Source organism: Narcine bancroftii, chromosome 2 (genome assembly GCF_036971445.1).
Source record: "Narcine bancroftii isolate sNarBan1 chromosome 2, sNarBan1.hap1, whole genome shotgun sequence".
Classification (NCBI taxonomy): Eukaryota; Metazoa; Chordata; class Chondrichthyes; order Torpediniformes; family Narcinidae; genus Narcine; species Narcine bancroftii.
In genome coordinates, this window is record NC_091470.1 from 198,841,683 (window position 1) to 198,863,088 (window position 21,406).

The 21,406-nt window shown below is 51.8% G+C and overlaps 1 protein-coding gene across 15 annotated transcripts in view; it reads right to left on the bottom strand.

Moving 5' to 3' along the window:
* slc16a13 (solute carrier family 16 member 13) overlaps window positions 1-21,406 on the bottom strand; it is a 51,550-nt gene that overhangs the window by 21,656 nt on the left and 8,488 nt on the right. For 5 of the 15 annotated variants that reach the window (XM_069919993.1, XM_069919996.1, XM_069919997.1 and 2 more), the window contains 4 exons: window positions 15,708-15,841; window positions 9,635-9,778; window positions 9,398-9,489; window positions 4,634-4,856 (listed from right to left, as the gene is read on the bottom strand). In XM_069919993.1, coding sequence (XP_069776094.1) covers window positions 4,634-4,856; window positions 9,398-9,489; window positions 9,635-9,778; window positions 15,708-15,759 — 511 coding nt within the window. In that variant the 5' untranslated portion in view covers window positions 15,760-15,841. Of the gene's footprint in view, window positions 1-4,633; window positions 4,857-6,303; window positions 6,509-6,574; window positions 6,637-9,397; window positions 9,490-9,634; window positions 9,779-11,201; window positions 11,365-15,707; window positions 15,842-16,041; window positions 16,137-17,895; window positions 17,976-20,067; window positions 20,125-20,881; window positions 20,931-21,406 lie in introns of those variants that run through there. The other 10 variants (XM_069919995.1, XM_069919994.1, XM_069920002.1 and 7 more) reach the window with 10 other exon arrangements.

Consider the following 21,406-nt stretch of genomic DNA (forward strand, 5'->3'; position numbering starts at 1 on the left):
TGTTTTTTTTAATTTGTTTAGAGATTCAGCAGGTCCTTCCAGTCCACACTTACCAAATACACCCATGTGACCAATTAACCTACAACCCCACCCCCCCATACATCTTTGGAACGTGGGAAGACACCGGGGCCCCAGAAGAAACCCATGCAAGTCACGAGGACGTACAAGCTCGTGACAGACAGCACCGGATTCAAACCCGGGTCACTGACGGTGTAATAGCGTCAGGGTAGGCGCTAAGCTGACCCCACATTCGTGGTCTCCGGGGAATCAAGTGCAAGGTTGGGTGTCTGTTTTGCACACCTCCATTCAGTCTGCAAGGGTGACCACGGGCTTCCACCTGCCTGTCACTAATTGCCCACCCTTTTACAACCTGGCCTTGGGCGTCTTACATTGTTCCAAGAAAGCCCAGAACCTTCTAGGTAGATTGGAGCGCGTGGCTCTGAATTCAACAACAACTCAGGTTTCTCCTGAGAAACACAAAAGCTGCAGGGGCTGGAAATTCAATCAACCAGAAACTCAAGCCACCGGCCAAAAAAAAATCGAGGAAATAAACATTTTTTTTTAATAAATAAAATTGTAGGAGTAAATGTTCTCCAAAGCAACGCACAACCCCCTTGGGAGTAAACTGTCAGCCAGCGGAGTGCCCCAATCGTGTACCACCCGCAGCAGCTAGTTGAATAAAGTTGTGTTTGAATAAAACGGTGGCACCCAGGATGAAGAGCCAGCCGATGCTGCTTGCTGCTGGGGCAACTCTCCCTATCCCTGCCTGGCAAGAGCCTACATTAGTTAATGTCATCTGAGCAGCTCAGAAACAAATATGGTTTTTCGAATAGGACATCCCACTGAAATATACAAATAAGATTTCTAAGGGACAAACTGGGTCCGACTGTGGCCTGACCAGCGTGCAGTGACATCGAGACCCTGATTTGAAAGGAAAAGTTTATTTTTGGCAAAGTATTTCTTAATTCAGGTGGGGGGGCCCCTAAACCAGGTCTTCACAAGTCAAGGTGAAGGTGGGGAGTCAGACTTCAGAATAAAGTGTGACGAGTGGTGCTGGTCGGCCCTGTGTCGGATCAGCACGACGGCAATCATTAATGCGCAGTATAAGCTGATGTAGTACAGGTACACAATCCTTTATCAGGACATCGAAAGTCCGGAAAGCTCCAAAATCTGGCATTTTTTTCCTGGTGATGGTATAGCGGAGGGAGAGATAGAGAGAGACAGCAGAACAACTCAAGCAGGCGGGGGGAGTAGGGAGACGGCAGCATGACTCGGACGGGCGGGGGGGGAAGAGAGAGACGGCAGCATGACTGGAAGGGGATGGATACGGCAGCACAATTCGGGTGGGCTTAAATCTGGGGCAGCTGCCATTTGTTCTGAAATCCGGAAAAATCCGAAATTCGGAACACACTGTCCCCCAAGGGTTCTGGATAAAGGATTGTGTACCTGTACAACTTTCTTCACCAGCTACACCTGACGCCACAAAAAACTGAACAGATCAAAATTCCGAAATCTCAGACCAATGATTCAGATTGTGAGAGAAACTTTTGGGTGGACCTGGGCTAGAAAAAAAGGCTCAAACTCGATGGCGAACCTTGCACAGAAATGATGACTGTATGTTTTGATGAACGTCGATCACTGTATGAGTTTGAAAACTGATAAATAAGTTTTTTTTTAAAGTTTTGTTAGTATATTATTAAGTGAGGCTTTATCTGTAAACTTGGGGGATGGGGGGGGAAATTAATTATGATGGTGGCACGGTTACCACAATGCTGTTACAGTGTTAGTGACCGGGGTTCGCATTTAAATTCAGGAATTACCTGAATAAAGTGAATTTTACATGACTACACAATGCTGACTTTTTTTTTCAAATCACTTTTCATTTTGCACTGTCTTTTTTGAATGGTGTATTCTTAATGCAGGAGTATACGTTAGGCATTGCAAGAGTGAGTCTCAGTCAACCAGAAACTTCGCCTATCCGGCATCCGCAATCCCCATAAGTGCCGGAAAATGGGGATTCTACTGTATAAGCCAAAAAAGGGTAGATGATTGCAGTTCGTACCTGACGAAGGGCCCAGACCCGAAATGTTGTTTACCCTTTACGTCCTATGGATACTCCTGAGTTCCTCCAGCAGGCTTGTGTATTGTACTCAACCCCAGCAACTGCAGACTTCGTTTCTAAATTCTCCCTGTTCTGGCAAAAGACCATAAGACATAGAAGCCCATCGAGTCCACTCCGCCATTCCCCTGTCTGTTCTCCCACTCAGCACCACACCCCGGCTTTCTCCCCATAATCCTTGATGCCCTGACTATTCTCTCAGCCTCTGCCTTATAAATATACCCAATGACCCAGCCCTCACAGCCATCCGTGGTGGCAAATTCCTGAGGTTCACTACTCTGGCTAAAGAAATTCTTCCGCCTCTCTGTTTTAAATTAACACTCTTCAATCCTGACGTCGTGCCCTCTTGTCCTAAACTCCCCGACCATGGGTAACAACTTTGCCACATTCAGGCCTTTCAACATTCGAAATATGAGGCCCTCCCCCACCATTCTTCTGCAAGGTCACTGACTGAAACACTAATGGCGTTTTTCTCTCTCTTCAAATACTGCCGTAGGCGAGTACCCTATATGTCATCGCATACAACGACTCTGTATAGGACGACTCCTGAATTTCCACCTAAAATGTTGGCTTATGAGCAATCATCTCTGTATAAAACAAACACCCCCCTTGCCAAAATCTGCCACTTACCGCTGACCAGTGGTGCTGTTAAAAGCAAATCACAATAATTTCATGACAAATTATCATTTTAAGGTTTAAATTTTGCTTGGACATTTTAAAATAAACCACCGTCAGCTCCTGTAACGGGCCGTTACAAAGCCTGCACAGAGCCGATGGCAGTCGGACCGGGCGGATGGACCCCATGGAGAAGAGCTGAGTCTTCGCTGATAACTAAAGGGCCTTGCGCGAGATTGCATCGAGGGCAGCACTGTTTGAACCGTCCCTCACTGACTCATTATGTGCACTGTTTCACAACTCCAAAGGAAATGGGCCAATGACAATTTTTCTCATGCAAAATATATCAGTAACAATTGGGTGCAGAGCAGTGATTCTCAACTTTCCCTTCCCACCCACTTCCCACCTTAAGCAATCCCTGACTAATCACAGAGCACTGATGGCCTAGGGATGACTTAAAGTGGGATGTGAGTGGAAAGAAAAAGGTTGAGAACCACTGTTTTAGGCCAATTTAAGTTTGGAGGATCGTCCTACACAACAGTATATCCATCCATCATATTCATGCAGTTTTATTTTGCTTTTGGCCAGAGTGGGCCTGACCAATGGCACAGAAACAGTGCGTCACCTTACGAATAAAACAACATTTCTGTCCCCTAACTGTCTGCTACATTGTGAATTAACGTCATTTCTGTACAGTACCAGCGTGAGCGACCCTTATAACTGAACAAGCAGCCACTGGGAAAAGTTGCAAAGTGAGCAACCTTCACTCTGACTAATCGCTGACTCTGCAAATTTTGTGGAGCTGCTGCTCATCGCCATCGCTTAGGACGATCCTCGCAGCTTAAAAATGCCAGGGTCTCAGCACTCCCCCGTGGGGTCCATCTGCCCAGTCCGACTGCCCACAGCTCTGTGTGGGCTTTAAGCAGCCAACGGAGGTTTATTTTAAAATATGCGGTGCCAGTGACCGGGATTCGAACCTGACACTGTCTGCGTGGGTTTCTTCTAGGTGCTCAAAGCATTCGGTGGGGGGGGGGTTGTAGGTCAATTGAGTGCAACCAGGCGACACAGGCTTGTGAGCCGGAAGGGCCTGTTCCCCCACTGCATATCTCTATTAAAAATTAAAACTGATATGTGATAACCCGGTCTTAAAATATTGTGATTTGCTTCCACTGGTCAGCGGTAAATTAAAATTTTTAAACAGATATACAGCACAGTAACAGGCCATTTTGGCGGCCCAGGAACCCATGCTGCCTAATTAACCCAATTGATCTTCAACACCAGGATGTTTAAGTGGAAAATTTGCGGGGGGGTGGGGGAGAAATGTGCGGGTGCCTTACCTGCCGTGAATCTCCGTGCACCACCGTCACACTTTCCCTTCCCCTCTCCGACGAAACGCACAAACCTTATATCGCGTGCTAACACTACAGGCCCACCACGCACACGCCAACCAGGCCCCAGTACACTAACCAATCGCGCGTCCACCAGCCGGCCCTGGTACTCAATCGATCGTGTATGCACCATGCTGCATTCATGCATGCACCCAAGCAGAAACATGGCCGCAGACAGCCTACGGACCCTGGGATGCCGCATTTAACCCCCCCCCATCCCCTTTCTGCCCCTACACTCCCAAATGGAGGAAAAATTAACGACCGGCTCGAGGTCACGCCGGACGGAGGGCAGACGGCTCGAAAGCCAGACGGCCTGGCCTGAAACCCTAATTTTAGGTGAAAATTCCAGGTCATTTTATACATGCAGATTGCACCGCCACCCCCCCCCCCCCCCCACCCCACCCCCAACCAAATGGTGCTGCTTCTTCTGCAGTGGTTGTGAAACAGGATTTGGCCGGGGGTGGGGGGGGGGGTATCGCCATGGGTACAGCCCTCCAGCTTCATTACTCACTGCAAAACTGCTGCACAGCGACCGCCATGGAGGTGATCCACGACACCGTGCTCGAGGCTGCCGCGAAATAGTCCACAAAGGCCACGAAGAAGACGCCAAACGAGCGGATGACGCCGAACACCAGAGCTGACTGCATGAACGCCGCCAGGACAATCATCCATCCCCAGCCACCATCAGGTGCTTCCTTTATCACCTTGGTTGCCATGCCTGCAACCTCTCGCTGCTGACAAACAAAACAGGAAAATGTGGCTTCATTTTCAGAATCTGAATATATCGCCATGAACATTGTTTTGCATTAAACCTTACAAATATAAATAAAAATTGTGCACGAAAAGTCAAAATGAGGCCGAGTCTGTGGTTCATTGATCATTCAGGAATCTGATAGCGAAGGGGAAGATGCTGTCCTTGTGCCGCTGGGTGCTCGTCTTCAGGCTCCTGGACCTCCTTCCTGATGGTAGCACGGTGAAGAGACCACGGCTGGGTGGTGGGTGATAGAGAATGCTTTTTTAAGGCAGAACCTCATGTCGATGTCTTCGATGGAGTGCAGTCTGGTGCCCGTGATGTCGCGGGCCGAGTTAACAACCCTCTGGAGTTTATTCTCGTCCTGAGAGTTGGTGCCTCCAAACCAGGCAGTGATGCAACTGGCCAGAATGCTCCCCGCGATCAACCTGTCATTTTCAGGAGTCTTCAGTGACGAACCGAATGGCCTTAAACACCTCACAAAGGTCAGCAACTGGTGACCCTTCTTCAAGATTACATCTTTCCAATGCTCCATGAAAGTCGCACATACATTTCCCATTCCCCTCAAGAGTGGACATCCCCAAAGCACCTTCCCCAAGTGTTTTACAACCAATTAAGCATTTTCAACAACCTTCTCTCTCATACCAGACCAGAAAACCACGGGGCAACACGGTTAGCACAGCACAACGCTGTTACAGCGCCGGCGACCCGGGTAAGGAAGTTGTACTTTCTTCCCGTGACTGTGTGGGCTTCTTCCGGGTACTCCGGTTTCCTCCCACCCTTCAAAACATTGTGGGGGGGGGTGTTTGCAGGTCAATTGGCCAGCACGGACTCATGGGCTGAAAGGACCTGATACCGTGTTGTACGTCTAAAATGTAAAAGTTAAATATAAAACTACAGCAAAGAAGCAGAAATTTCCACTGATCGAACTATTATTCCTGCTGAGTGGAACGCTGGAGAAACTCAGCAGGTCAGAGAGTAACAAAGATAAAGATACAAAACCAACGTTTTGGGCTCGAGCCCTTCATCAAGGTACTAACAAATATTTTTTTATTTGGACGCCTGCCAGCATTTTGCTCGTATCTTGATGAAAGGGCTCAACCCCGAAACGTCGGTTCTGTATCTTTATCTTTGTTACTGTTTGACCTGCTGAGTTTCTCCAGCGTCAGCCGCAACGTCTGCAGACTCTCGTGTCTTACTTGCCCCTCTGCCCAAGTCCCATTGATCCGCATCGGGATCATATCCCTCCAGACCCCTCCCTTCCACGTAGCTATCCAAAATTCTCTTCAATGTCAAAATTGGGCCTGCGCTCACCGCTCCAGCTGGCAGCTCACCCCACGCCCTCCCCATTTTCAGAAATTCCCTTTGTTTCACACACGGATCTCCTTTGTTCCCTCCTCCTCCTGGCCCGCTCCAATGAAGTCACGGACCTGAGACGTCAACCACTTCCCTTTCCACAGAGGCTGCCCAGCCTGCTGAGTGTTCCCAGCTCTGTCCCCGGACTCCCTCCCGAAGTGTGGCCTTGTGTTAAGAGAGGCAGCTCAAGTTCGATACGGGAAAAACGGCAAGGGCATGGCGTCCAAATTGCCTCGGATCTCAGCCATACGGTCGTGCCTCACTCATCACTTGTCCCGTGGGACGCCCCGTCCCTGCATCCCCCTACCCTTCCTTTCAAGTGGACCCACCCGAGCCACCTCTTACTCTGAGGGACTTCCTCTTCCAAAGGTTGCTCGCCCATAGGCCCTCGCTCCGTGGAGCCTCCTCCCTTCAGCTCAGTGAGACCAATCCCCTGATCCTGGACACTTCCCTGGTTCCAACCCACGTGATCTAGTGCACCATGCAGGACAGGTGGGGGGGGGGGAGACGCAGTAAACACACTGTCCTGAACGTACTGAGCAGTTCTCGAAGGGTTGGCACATCCTGAAAACTTGATAACAAGACAATGACAAAGAATATGAAGTACAAGCACAATGTCAGAGAAACTCAACAGGCCAAACAGTGTAGGTTATATATAGCAAAGATAAAGATGCATTCAGCATATATTCATGTAATCGGCAATACCATGGATTAGCTGCACAACTGCCCTAGCCCCCTCCGCCCCCATGTGCAACAAGGGCAGGTTTCCCTTTATCTTTAATTACCCCTCCACCAGTCTCCGCATTCAATATATCCCCTTCCACGATTTCCGCCACGTACTACTTCATCCCACCGCCAGATGCATCTTCCCCTCTCCTCCCCTCTCTGCCTTCCGCAGGGACCGCTTCCTTGTCCGCTCCTCCCTCCCCACCAATTACCTCCTTGGGACCGACCCCTGTGCCCGCAGGAGGGGCTCCACCTGCCCCCGAACAGTCCTTCCGGGTGAGGCAACTCTTCACTTGCGAATCTGCTGGGGGGGGGGGGGGGGTCGCCCGCTTCATCCAGGGCTCCCATTATAGACACCACTACTTCGAAGAGCCTGGACGCAGACAGGGAGACCATTTTGTAGAGAGCACCTCGGCTTTGTCCGCCGCAATAGCGTGGATCATTTAATTAGTGTCCCCTGTAGCATAGAGCCAAGGCACCCCTGGGGCATCGGAGTGATTTTTCTTGATCATTGTATGTACCAGTTCATATTGTGTGTGTGTGTGTGTGCTCTATCAGTTACCATTTCCCACACTTGTCTTCTGTAAATAAAATCCTTCCCTACCAAAACTGTGTTCAGAGTCCTTGCCTTTGAGACCCACCAAACCTGTTTCCTCACTCACAAGAGGGAGTCTACCAACCCTCTAACTGTACAAATACAATATTCCCAAGGCTCCCGGTTTGTATGTTTTCCACTATCCCTTTCAGTGGCACTGTACCAACAAATAGCTTTAAAAATACTCCAAAAGGCAGTGGACGCAGCCTGGAACAACACAGGCAAAACCCTTCCCACTGTCGAGAACATCTATGGAGAACGCTGCCGTCGGAGAGCAGCAGCGATCATCAAGGACCCCACACACACCCAGCACATGCTCTGTCCTCACTGCTGCCGTCAGGAAGGAGGACTCGGTGCCACGAGACTCGCACTACTCCTCGACTACCAGACTCCTGAACCATAGGGATATCTATACTCATTTAAAGACTCATTAGGGCAAGGAGACAAATTGGAGGAACAACACTTGATTCTCCGTCCGGGCCCTCTCCAACCGGACGGCATTAACATCGACTTCTGCTAACCTGTTCTCCACTCTCCCTTCCTTCCCTTTTCCTCTGGTCTTCGTCCCCCTCAGTTTTCCACCCCCTTCTCTCTCCATTCTGCTCGCTGCTGTGCCCTCACCCACCTATTACCTCCTGCCATGGGACTGTGCTCCTCCCAACCTACCATTTTGTTTGGGCCCCTGCTGACATTTTATCCATGCCGTGATGAAGGGCTCAAAATGTTGGTGATGTATCTTTATCTTTGCTATATACAAGGACCTTGTTTGACCTACTGAGTTTCTCCAGCGTCGTGCTTTTACAATTCTGCTCATCTCTTCTTTCAACCGATCACCATCCTTAACATCAGATCTCAGGGAGTTCAAGCAAGTCCATCATCTATTGGAGAGGGTGAGGGAGCATCGAGGTTCCTTGCTCCAATGGGAAGTTTCTTAACTTCCACCGAGGGAGTCAATGGGACACCAATGGGCTGTCTTCCATCCTCCTCTGCAACACAAGCAGCCCAGACACTTTTCCACATGCTCAGTGCCTCCCTACTTGTGTAGGAGGGTGACCACCATCTCCACCTGTATTGGAGAATTTAAACCATGCTTTTTGCTTCATATTTAAACCATGTTTTTTTTACTTTTGGAGCCTTTGCTTCTGCAAGGCTGAGAACCTGCTTGTTTTTTAGAATCAGCAGACATAAGCTAAATGCCACCGAGGGGCCAAAGATGCAGTTATCTGACAAAAGGACATCTGTGTACCAAGAACATTTAATCTTCCTGCCTGTTTTGGTCACAGACTGTCAGAGGCCTAGCCTTGATGCAAAATAAACCATTGTATTCAAAGTGATAAGCTGAAAGTTGTGTTATTCGATAGAAGCCAAGGCTTGCTTGCTTATCTTTCTTTCTTTGCTGGGAATAGGTGCTTGGGTAAGCAGTTTTTGGGTAATATAAGCCATGGTCCTGCTGCTGAAGTTTGAGACTCTCCGAGAGGTGGCAACATCTCTCAGCAATAAGAAGAACTTCTAGAGTCCAGCCAACGTCCCGGTCGGGGGAGGTGGAGAAGCTGCTACCGGCGCCCCGACAACCTACTACAAGTGTGCGGTCATTGCCTCGCCTCGGCAGTTGGGACCAGTCCAGGCGTTGATAAGTATAATTGGGAAGGGCTTGCATATTGTAGTTTGATATCAGCTTTAGAATTTGCAATAAAGATTTGTATAAACTGAAGTGTCCTCAGCGTGGATGTCTATTTTCTTTCGGTAGCTCAAACACTGTGACCAATCTAAAACGAACAAGGTGAGAGATACAAGTTTACCCAGGACACCACCCCACCCCCTCAGTCACCTTGTCCTCCATAACCTACCTGGTCTTGCCGTCCCCCCTCTGAGACCTCAGAAGTCGCTGGCCACTGACGTTCTAGAGAACACGGGTGCCGCAGAATTCTACAGTCATCAACTGGGGGAGGAAGACATTAAATAAGGTAAAGAGGCACACAATTCCAATTCCACCAAAAGTCCAAATCTAATGAAGATATATGAAGGGGGGGGGAGGGGGGGTTGGAATTTATGGAAGGCAATGGCTATTTATGAAAGGGACTCACATTTGAAGTTGCCACACAGGAGATTCACTTCCACTGGACATCCAACCCTGAATATTTTGTTCCCTGAGAAAGATCGAGAGCCCAAGGGATGGAAAGGGGTGAAAGAGAACAAGAGAGAGTGATAAAGAAAGCAAGAGCAGCAGACTGACGGCAAGAATTAGATAGAAACAGAGGGGAAGGGAGGAGAGAGAGAGGGAAGGGGAGGGGAGGAGAGGAGGGGAAGGGATGGGATAGGAGAGAAAGGGAGGGGAGGAGAGGAGGGGAGAGAAGAAGGAAAGGAGGGAAAGGGAGAGGAGGGGAGGGGACGAGACAAGAGGAGAGGAGGGGAGGAGAGGACAGGAGGGAAGAGGAGGGGAGGGGACGAGATGAGAGGAGAGAAAGGGAGGGGAGGAGGAGGAAAGGAGGGAAAGGGAGAAGAGGGGAGGGGACGAGAAAATGGGAGGGGACGAGAGGATGGGAGGGGAGTGGTGGGGAGAGGGAGGAAGAGGGAAGGGAGGGGAGGAGGGGATGGGAGAGGAGAGAAAGGGAGGGGGACGGGAGAGAAAGGGAGGGAACAGGAGGGGAAGAGGAGGGGAGGGAGAAAAGGAGGGGAAGGGAGGAGGGGGGCAGGGGAGGGAAGAAGAGAGAGAGGGAGGAGGGGAGGGAAAGAGAGAGGAGGAGAGCAGAGCAGGGGAGGGGAGAGGAGGAAAAGGGATGTAAGCAGAGATGGAGAGAAAAAGGAGAGACAGTGAATCACAGAGAGAAGATGAAAGGCAGGACTAGAGTCAGCATCATTTGAGAACCACTAAACATTAAATCATCAGCCCCCTGTGTCACTTCCCAATTCAGATGCAAAACTGAAGGTTTCATGCATGACTTTGAGAAGCTGCTCTCCGAAATGGGGGGGGGGGGGGGCAGGATGGAAGTGGAGCCGAGCTGGATAACACTTCCAAATCACCAGTGTGGGCACCGTGGGCAATGATAGGCTGCTGCCGACTCATGGTCAGGGCACCCGCAGGGGCTGTGGGCCGCTAGAAACGGGCTCGTGGGAACCAGGTAATGGAGCCAGGATTCACGAGAGCAAGGAGGGCCTCAGGCACTGAAGGTTTCCTGATCGTGCCGGAGGTTCAGATGTGGAGCTCGGGCGGCCGATGGTTGGAACTGGAGTCGTGAGGCTTCAGGAGTACTAGAGGTGAATCCACGAACACTCAGTGACAGTGGAGGGACCCGCTTTTGCGGGTCACCGGACGACACTAATGGTGACTCTTAACTTTGTCTGCCTAACAGAACATAGAACAATACAGCATACTGTTACAAATCCAGAGGACCCCAAAACCCAGCAGCACCACGACAAAGGGTTACTTAAAAAAAGTTGCTTTTAATTATCTTTGAACATGCAAATAGAATCAAACTTTAACTTATCTCTATTGACTCAGTTAACCCCCTTCTAATTCTAAGCGCAAGTGTGTGTAAGCTCTGCAAAGTTCTTTGGTTCACAGTCCAATCTCACCGGTTGCAGGCAATTCTGCACAGAAGTTAACATTAATAAAGTTCGCCAGGCTTTGGTCTATAACAGATAAATGGTTACCACTCAGAAGGGTTCTTGTTGGTTCTCAGAGAGAGAGTTTTTCTTGTTTCAATTCACCACAGAGTTCCTTTCTTTTTCTCCTATTCCAAGGGAAACACCAGACAGCCAGTCCTCTCCTTTGAGTAGGCTGTCCTCCAAAGCTAGCCAGCTTGTCCCTGTGTCTCTCTTCTCTCTCACTCCCTCCAACTCCGAGAGCAAAGCCTGTTTTTTTTCTGCTCTCTGCCTGCAAAGATCACATGTCCTGCCAGAGAGTAAATGCTCTTTTCCAGACAAAAGCCGCTTTCAGGTACTCGGATGCAGATAATGCGTCGGCAGACGTGGCTTGGGGAAGTGCAACTGGGACATTCAGGTGGCCGCGGAGAAGCCGCCTTTCTGTCGCCTGAACGTGCCGGCTAAAGGAGAGCCGCGTCCGAGTGAATGCCAGCTCCCGTGGACTGTGGCCGTGGTCCCACTGCTGCTTTCAGGTGCAATGGGGGTTTCTCGGAGCCGGAGAATATACCTATAGGTGTCCACCCGACAGCTGCATGGGGGTAGAATAGGTGGCTTTACAGTCGGGTATTCTGGCCACCTGAAAGCAGCTAAAGTTGCTACTGCCTGTTGTTACATTTGTTGCCTTTTGCAAATGACAGTCCATCGTGAGTCTGTGAACCCTCTTGCAAAAGCTCCTGTAAAAATTCTGTGTTTTAAAGTGTTTGTGTGTGACCTGCTCTAACAAACCTTTCCCAATTTATCTCCAATACCTCTATATACTCTGTCACAATAGTACAGGCCCTTCAGCCCTCAATGTTGTGCCGACCCATATATTCGTACCTTTAAAAAAAAGCACTAAACCCTCCCCACCCCGTAACCCTCTATTTTCCTTCTATCCATGTGTCTAAGAAACTCTTAAATGCCCACAATGTTTCAGCTTCTACCATTATCCCCAGGCCCCCACAATTCTCCGTGTGAAAAACACATCCCTGACGTCACCTCTAAACTTCCCTCCCTTCACTTTGTGCAGACGTCCTCTGGTGTTTGCCAATCCTGCCCTGGGAAACAAGGGTTGGCCATCACCCTGTCTATGCCTCTCAGAATCTATCAAGTCTCCTCTGATCCTTCTACGCTCCAAAGAGAAACGTCCCAGCTCTGCTACCCTTGCCTCATAAAACAAATCCAGGCGACATCCTGGAAAATCCCCTCTCCACAACTTCCACATCCTTCCTATAATGAGGTGACCAGAAATGAACACAATACTCAAAGTGGGGTCTCACCAGAGATTTGTAGAGTTACTACACGACCTCTCTACTCCTGAACTCAATCCCCCTATTAATGAAGTCCAGTATCCCATAGGCCTTCTTAACTATCCTATCAACCTGTGTGGAGACCCCAAGGTCCCTCTGTTTATCCATACTCTTAAGTAACCGACCATTAGCCCTGTACTCAGCCTTCTGGTTTGTCCTTCCAAATTGCATCACCTCATACTTATCCGCCCAACTCTGCATCCTGTCCATATCCTCTCGTAACCTTCAACAACCTTCAACTCCATCCGCAGCTCCTCCAACCTTCGTGTCATCCGCAAACCTACTGCCCTATCCTTCCGCCTCTTCATCCAGGTCATTTATAAAAATCACAAAAAGCAGGGGGTCCAGAACAGATCCCTGCGGCCCCTCCACTAGTCACCGACCTCCAGACAGAATACTTTCCGTCCACCTCTACTCTCTGTTTTCTTCCGACAAGCCAATTATTTATCCATACAGCTAATTTTCCACTGATCCCATCCATGACTTTCTGGATGAGTCTTTCACAGTGGAGAGGGGGCTTTGTCAAATGATTTGCTAAAATCCACGTAGACCACATCTACTCCCCAACCCTCATCAATTTCTTTTCTTACCTCCTCAAAAAAACTTAATTAGACTCGTGAGGCATGACCTTCCATTCACAAAGTCCTGCCGATTATCCGTAAGGCAGGCAGATGGCAATTTTGTGTAATATTATGTTCTGCACTATTACATGACAATAAAAGAATCGTGCATCTTAAAAGACGTCGTACGTCTGAGAGATGCCAGGAGGGGTGTTTGTCTGTACAAACCCCCCCCTCCCAGACAGAAACTCCACTGAACCAGCCAGAAAATTCCACTATGTTCTAAAATATTCCACAGTGCATTGAGAGATAATTCCACGCGTAGAGTCAGGGAACATATGTAACACACAGATAGAGAAGATTTATTTTCACTTGGGAGGAGTTGAAGGTTATAGGGACGTGCAGGAAAACCCAGCTGAGGACAATGATCGGATTGGCCAGGCAGCAGCTTGGAGAGGCCAACTCCTGCTCTGACATCTGGCATCCTTGCAGAAACCAGTCTTCTAGTCAGTGGGAAGGAGGAGGGAGTCAGAGCCAAACTTGCTGAGGTGGGGTGGGGGGGGGGGGGGGTGGGTGAGGCTGGGGACAAAATGTCTCCGCGCCAGGGAACTGCGGGAGAGCTGGAGGCAAATCCAGGGCACTCATTAACTCGGGGGGGTGGGGGGGGGTTGGGGGGGGGGGAGAACACTCTCTTTTGCTTCTCTTTCTGACTGCAAGGTCTGCTGGGAAATTTCTGCTGATGGATAACCATACAGCAGACTACAACAAATTTTGTGTAATGTTACACCTGCTTTATTACATGACAATAAAGGAACATTGAATCTTGACTTCCTGCAGATGCTGCTGAGTTTTACAGCACGTTTATGCATCTTAGATCTGGGAGTGAGAGATAGGGGGAGGGGATTAGAAGAGCTTTTTGGCACATTGGCCATCATAAATCAAAGTACAGGTACACGATCCTTTATCCAGAACCCTTGGGGAACAGTGTGTTCCGAATTTTGGATTTTTCCGAATTTCAGAAAGCCCACCCGAATTGTGCTGCTGTATCCACCCCCACCCCCCTCCAGTCGCCTGGAGGCCTCCCCCGACCGCGGTCCCTCGGCCGCCCGGACGTCTACCCTGACCACCGGTCCCTCGGCTACCTCCACCGACTGGTGGTCCCTCGGCCACCTCCCCCAACCGTGGTCCCTCGGCCACCCAGCAGTCTCCCCCGACCATGGTCCCTCGGCCACCCAGCAGTCTCCCCCGAACACGGTCCCTCGGCCACCCAACAGTCTCCCCTGCCCGCCGGTCCCTCGGCCACCTCCCCTGACCACCCATCCCTCGGCCGCCCGGAAGTCTCCCCTGGCCGCCGGTCCCTCAGCTTCCTGGCAGTCTCTCCCAACTGCCGGTCCCTCAGCCGCCTCCCCCAACCTCGGTCCCTCAGCTGCCTCCCCTGACCGCCCGTCCCTCGGCCGCCCAGCAGTCTCCCCCAGCCACCGGTCCCTCAGCTGCCCGGCAGTCTCCCCCGCCGCCTCTCCCGACCGCCGGTCCCTCGGCTGCCTTCCCCAACCGCTGCTCTCTCAGCCGCCCGGCAGTCTCCCCCGGCCGCTGGTCCCTCGACCACCCAGCAGTCTTCCCCGGCCACCTCCCCCGACCACCGGTCCCCACTTGCCAGATTTTGGAGCTTTCCGGAGTTTAGATGTCCAGATAATATAGGAGTTTTAATTTTTTTTAATTTATACAGCACAGCAACAGGCCATTTCGGCCCACGAGTCCGTATCAACCAACTTACACCCATTAACCTACAACCCCCGGTATGTTTTGAAGGCTGGGAGTAAACCAGAGCCACGGGGAAAACCCACACAGACAAGGGGAGAATGTACAAACTCCTTGCAGGCAGCACCAGATTCGAACCCTGGTCCCAATCGCCAGCACTGTAAAGGAATTACTACACCCACCGTGCCGTCATGTTATGATAAAGTTGTACAAGATATGAGTGGGGCCAAATTTGGAGTAATGTGTGCAGTTTTGGTCACCTCCCTACAAGAACGATATCAATAAGATAGAAAGAGGGCAGAGAAGATTTACTAGGATGTTGCCCGGTCTTCAGGAACTGAATTGTAGAGAAAGGTTAAACAGGTCAGGACTTTATTCCCTGGAGTGTAGAAGAATGAGGGGAGATTTGATGGAGGTATTTAAAATTATGAGGGGGACAGACAGAGTAAATGTAGGTCGGCTTTTTCCACTGAGGGTGGGTGAGATACAAATCAAAGGACATGGGTTAAGAGTGAAAAGAGAAACATTTAGAGGGAACTTCTTCACACAGGGAGTGTGGAATGAGCTGCCAGCTGAAGTGGTGAATGTGGGGTAGATTTTAACATTTAAGAAAAATTTGGACAGGTACATGAATGGGAGTGGGACTCAGCACAGATGAGAAGGGCCGAAGGGTTGTAATGTTCTATGCTTTTATTCATTACAACCTCACCGAATATCAGAATAGGCTCAAGTGGCCTCCTCATGGCAAGATGGAGCCAGGAACAGGGCTCTCCCCACCCTTCCCCACGCCGCTGACAGATGCATCCTTCTCCCACCCAGCGCATCACCCCGCGTGACTCTCGGTATGGCTGCCTTGCAATGGCTGGCGTAAAAAAAAGCGGGAGGCAGAGGTTCGAGATGGAACTCACCACAACTGGGGATGTGTGGTAAATGCCGGCCTGCCCATGACGATCGAGTCATGGATAATGAACAAATTAAACAGCTCCTTCGCTCTTCGACACTGCCTTATTTTGCCCACGGAGCCCCAGGGCTCACCTTCAACCTGGGAGAAAAAAATAGAAGACCATTAGAACCTGACTATTACAATACCGGGAAATAGAAATAAAAAAAGGAAGTTTTAAAAATACATTGAGTGAAACACAAACGTTTGCGGGCTCTGTGATTATAGTAGAAACACAAACGCTGGTGGAGCTCAGTATGTTTCCACAGCTTCCAGCATTTCGATGTTTTAATTAAAAATACCTGGACTTGGCAGATGGGAACCTGCAGCTGCGATGCACAAAAGATGAATCAAGCTATTTTTAGTTATTATTTACCATCACAACCATCTTTTTCCCTGCCCTCAGTCTCCGTTCTCCCAAGAGAAACAAGAAAGCAAACTCAACAGTTCAATGTTCTGATGCACAATCTGCCTGCTCTCCCCCCTACCTCTCTCCAACAGCCTCTACCTCTCCCCACCGCCTCCTCCCTCCCCCCCCACTCTCCCCACGCCCCAACTTTCCCCTCACTCCCTTCCTCTCCCCATACCCCCACTGCCTCAATCTCTCCCTCACCGCTCCCTACCTCGCCCCCACATTCCCCTCTCCCCATGCCCTCTAACTCTCCCCCATGCCCCCACTGCCTCAACCTCACCCCCACACCCCCTAACTCTCCCCACGCCCTCTAACTCTCCCCACCGCTCCCTACCTCTCCCCCATGACCCCTAACTCTCCCCACCGCTCCCTACCTCTCCCCCATGACCCCTAACTCTCCCCACACCCCCTAACTCTCCCACCGCTCCCTACCTCTCCCCACACTCTCTACCTCTCCCCAGGCCCCCTAACTCTCCCCCTCACCCCCTAACTTTCCCTGCCACTCCCTACCTCTCCCCCACCGCCCCCACACCCCCTACCTTTCCCCCTCGCCCCCTACCTCTCCCTATGCCCCTACCTCTCCCCACACCCTCTACCCTTCCCATGACCCCTACCTTTTCCCCTCGTCCCCTACCTCTCCTCTTCACCCCCACCTCTCCCTCACCTGCTCCACTCTCTCCCCATTCCCAACCTTTCCCCCATCACCTCCCTCACCCCCACTCCTATTCCCCTACCTCTTTCCCCACTGCTGCCTCTCCCACACTCCTGCTCCACTGCACTCCCCCACAACCTCCCCTTTCCCTTCTCTCATTCTCCCTCTCTACACTGCATTTCCCACCACGCCTATCCCACCATTTCTCTCCTTCCTTCCCCTCATCAAACTCCCCCACCTTCTCTCCCCACACCCTCTCTCCATGAACCTTCTCCCCACTCCCTCCCTCCTCCACTTCCCCTCCCACCTTCCCACACCCTATAGCTCTCCCCCTCCCACTCTCCCCCACGCACCCTCACTCCAATACCTCACTCTCCCCCAACACCACCACCGCTCCCTACTTCTCATCACCCTCTTCCTCTCTCCCCATCACACCCTCTCCTCCCCCACTCTCCTCCCAGTCCCTCTCCCACTCTCTCCACTCTCCCACACTCTCACCTCCCCTCTCCCACACTCCCCCTCCACTTCTTCACTCTCCCCCTCACTCCCCCACACCCTCTCTCTCTCCCCCTGTCCCTCTCTCACTCTCCCCTGTCCCTCTTTCTCCCCAGTCCCTCTCCCACACCCTCTCTCTCCCCCAGTCCCTCTCCCACCCTCTTACTCCCCCATCCCTCTCTCTCCCCCAGTCCCTCTCCAACATCCTCTCATTCTCCACAGTCCCTCTCTCTCTCCCCCAGTCCTTCTCCCACACTCTCTCTCCCCGTCCCTCCCACCCTTTCTCTCCGCCCAGTCCCTCTCCCACACCCTCTCTCACTCTCCCCCAGTCCCTCTCCCACCCTCTCACTCCCCCACACCCTTTCTCTCTCCCCCCAGTCCCTCTACCACTCTCCCCCAGTCCCTCTCTCACACTCTCCCCCTCAGTCCCTCTCCCACACCCTCTCTCACTCTCCACTGCCCCCCCCCCACCACCACCACCTCCACCCTCTCTCAGTTTCAACAGGAGCAGATTTCAATCAGAGCTACACACGTACAGACACAGAAACCAGCCACTCAGTCTGAGAAATCAGTTCTCTGATATCCAAGATTCCTCACCGATTTGGACAGAGACAGCATTTGATGACCCTTTTGGCGCAACTTTCCCCCAGGACTTTTCCTCAGGAAAGCAGATATAGCTGAGAAAAGAGGTGCATTATTCCAGGAAGGAACTGACAGACAGGCTAATATCAGAGGGAAATTGAATGGAACTTTTGAGTCAGCCCTGCGGTGCCTCCCTTTGGAGATTGGCGGCTGATCAAAATTTAAAATATGGGATGACTGGTTGTGACAGTAATTAATTTCTAAAAACAGGTTGATTCACCTTTTGCAAAGTGGGATAGTAAAAGGGAACTGGTTTTAATATTCAGCAGCAGAAAACTGTCCATAAATCCACAATGCAAAATAATCCCACCACAGGGTGCAGAAGTGTGCGCGTGTGTTCGCGGAAGCGTGGGGGTGGGGCTGTGTGTGTCTATGCGAAAGTGTGTGTGAGCATGTGTGTGAAAGTGTGGGTGTTTGTGTCTGCAGAAGTGTGTGTATGAATGAGTGTGTATGTGTTTGAGTGTACTTATGTGTGGAAGTGTGGGTGAGTGAGAATGTGTGTTTGAGTATGTGTGGAAGTGTGGGGGTTGTGTTTGAGAGTGGAAGTGTGGGGGGGTGTGCTTGAGAGTGGAAGTGTGGGGGGGTATTTGAGAGTGGAAGTGTGGGGGGGGTGTTTGAGAGTGGAAGTGTGGGGGGGTGTGTTTGATGGAAGTGTGGGGGGGTGTGTTTGATGCAAGTGTGGGGGGTGTGTTTGAGAGTGTTTGTATGAGTGTGTGTTTATGGGGGTGTTTTTGAGAGTGTGTGAAAGTGTGGGGGTGTGTGTTTGTGTGTGGAAGTGTGGGGGGTGTGTTTGAGAGTGGAAGTGTGGGGGGGTGTGCTTGAGAGTGGAAGTGTGGGGGGGGTGTTTGAGAGTGTTTGTATGAGTGTGTGTGTATGGGGGTGTGTTTTTGAGTGTGTGTGGAAGTGTGGGGGTTGTGTTTGAGAGTGGAAGTGTGGGGGGTGTGCTTGAGAGTGGAAGTGTGGGGGGGTATTTGAGAGTGGAAGTGTGGGGGGGTGTTTGAGAGTGGAAGTGTGGGGGGGTGTGCTTGAGAGTGGAAGTGTGGGGGGGGGTGTTTGAGAGTGGAAGTGTGGGGGGTGTGTTTGTATGAGTGTGTGTGTGGGGGTGTGTTTTTGAGTGTGTGTGGAAGTGTGGGGGGGTGTGGAAGTGTGGGGGGGGTGTTTGAGAGTGGAAGTGTGGGGGGGGTGTGTTGGATGCAAGTGTGGGGGGTGTGTTTGAGAGTGTTTGTATGAGTGTGTGTGTATGGGGGTGTGTTTTTGAGTGTGTGTGGAAGTGTGGGGGGTGTGTTTGTGTGTGGAAGTGTGGGGGGTGTGTTTGAGAGTGGAAGTGTGGGGGGGTGTGCTTGAGAGTGGAAGTGTGGGGGGGTGTGCTTGAGAGTGGAAGTGTGGGGGGGGGTGTTTGAGAGTGGAAGTGTGGGGGGTGTGTTTGTATGAGTGTGTGTGTGGGGGTGTGTTTTTGAGTGTGTGTGGAAGTGTGGGGGGGTGTGGAAGTGTGGGGGGGGTGTTTGAGAGTGGAAGTGTGGGGGGGGTGTGTTGGATGCAAGTGTGGGGGGTGTGTTTGAGAGTGTTTGTATGAGTGTGTGTGTATGGGGGTGTGTTTTTGTGGAAGTGTGGGGGGGTGTGTTTGTTGGAGTGTGTTTGTTGGAAGTGTGGGGGGGTGTGTTTGATGCAAGTGTGGGGGGATGTGTTTGATGCAAGTGTGGGGGGATGTGTTTGAGAGTGTTTGTATGAGTGTGTGTGTATGGGGGTGTGTTTTTGAGTGTGTGTGGAAGTGTGGGGGTGTGTGTTTGTGCGTGGAAGTGTGGGGGGTGTGTTTGTGCGTGGAAGTGTGGGGGGGTGTTTGAGAGTGGAAGTGTGGGTGGGTGTTTGAGAGTGGAAGTGTGGGGGGGTGTTTGAGAGTGGAAGTGTGGGGGTGTGTGTTTGTGTGTGGAAGTGTGGGGGGGTGTGTTTGAGAGTGGAACTGTGGGGGGGTGATTGAGAGTGTGTATGGGGGTGTGTTTTTGAGTGTGTGTGGGGGTGTGTTTTTGAGTGTGTGTGGAAGTGTGTGTGTGTGAGTGTGTGGGGTGGTGTGTGGATGAGTGCGTATGGAGAGCTTGGTGCGCTTTCTCCCCACTGAGCCTCCCTCCTTACCAGCCCGGAGCCGAGTGGTCTTCGTGACGCTGCCACTCTCTGCCCCACCTAGCTGCCCTGTGGAGAACAGGCGAAGGTCAAACAATGGGAGATTGGGGACCGACGCACTGGCAGGTTCCGGCCCTGAGGGGAGCTCTCGGACTTGCAGGGCTGCCTCCTATCCCCCCACCCCCCCGGACAGTGAATCAGCTGTTTCACTGCCATCCATCCGGCAGTCCCCCCAGGGGACGTTCCGACACCTCAACATGGTCCCAAGTTCACCGACACGCCCGTGTTTTGAACGGCGCGCCCTGCCCGCGCCTCCACGATCAGAGGCTCCCTGGTCTGCTCGCTGCCCTTTGTCTCGGAAGATCTCCGAACCCTGCCTTCCTCCCGCCACCAAAATACCTGCACTAACTCGAATTCCAGCTCGCAACTTTGCAAACACCTTGCAAGGGACAGTCTCCAAAGTGCTGATCAGAGCATTTGAAAACCAGGCTCTGCCCATTGCAATTCTCCCCTCTTCCCCTGGCGGCAAACTTTTCCCCAGCGGGGCGTCTGGAGATTAGCAAAAGGGGGACGGGGTGGTCGCTCACGCTTCGCAGAACGGAGAGGATCTGTGCACAGTGCAGAACAGCGCCCGGGATAGAGGGGGAAGATATCTCAGCGCTTGAAAGCCGGGTATTGTCCGCCTTTCCAGCGCTGTGCGGATTGGGGGTGGGGGGCTAAACGTATCATACCCGAATGTAAAGCCGCCTAAAATACCCGAATGCGACTGTCGAGAGGCCACCTGAAAGCAGCGAGCCCATCTCCAAGGAGCATTTACTCAACCCACCTCGGGGTAGTCTCTGCTTCCAAGCGCTCCCCCTAAGCATCTGAAAGCCGCTTTCAGGTGCCGAGCAGAGAGTGGGCGGATGACAATCAGCCCCCGCCCCCCCCCGCCCCCATAGCCCCCTGGCGTGGAACATCAGGGCTAGGGCAGCTAGCGCCGGGGGAGGAGCGGCCAGCGCGGGACATCAGGGCAGGAGTGGCCAACGTGGGACGATGGGGCAGGAGCGGCCGGCCAGCCCCATCGTCCTGCACCGTAATCCCATGTTGGCCACTCCTGCCCTGTCGTCCCGCGCTGGGGGCTATCAGCAGCGGGGTGGGGGCAGTCAGGCGGCTGCCCCGACATCCCATGCCGGCAGCTCCTGACCCGACTCCGGAACCAGTGTTTGCTCCGTGGCACCTCCCCGCTGCAGACCTTTCAGGTGGCAGAACACCGCCTTCAGTGCTACCACCTGAACATCACTTCGCAGACACCCGCATCCGGCTCTGGAGCCGCATTCTCCCAGCGATTCCACCTGAAAACAGCTTAAGC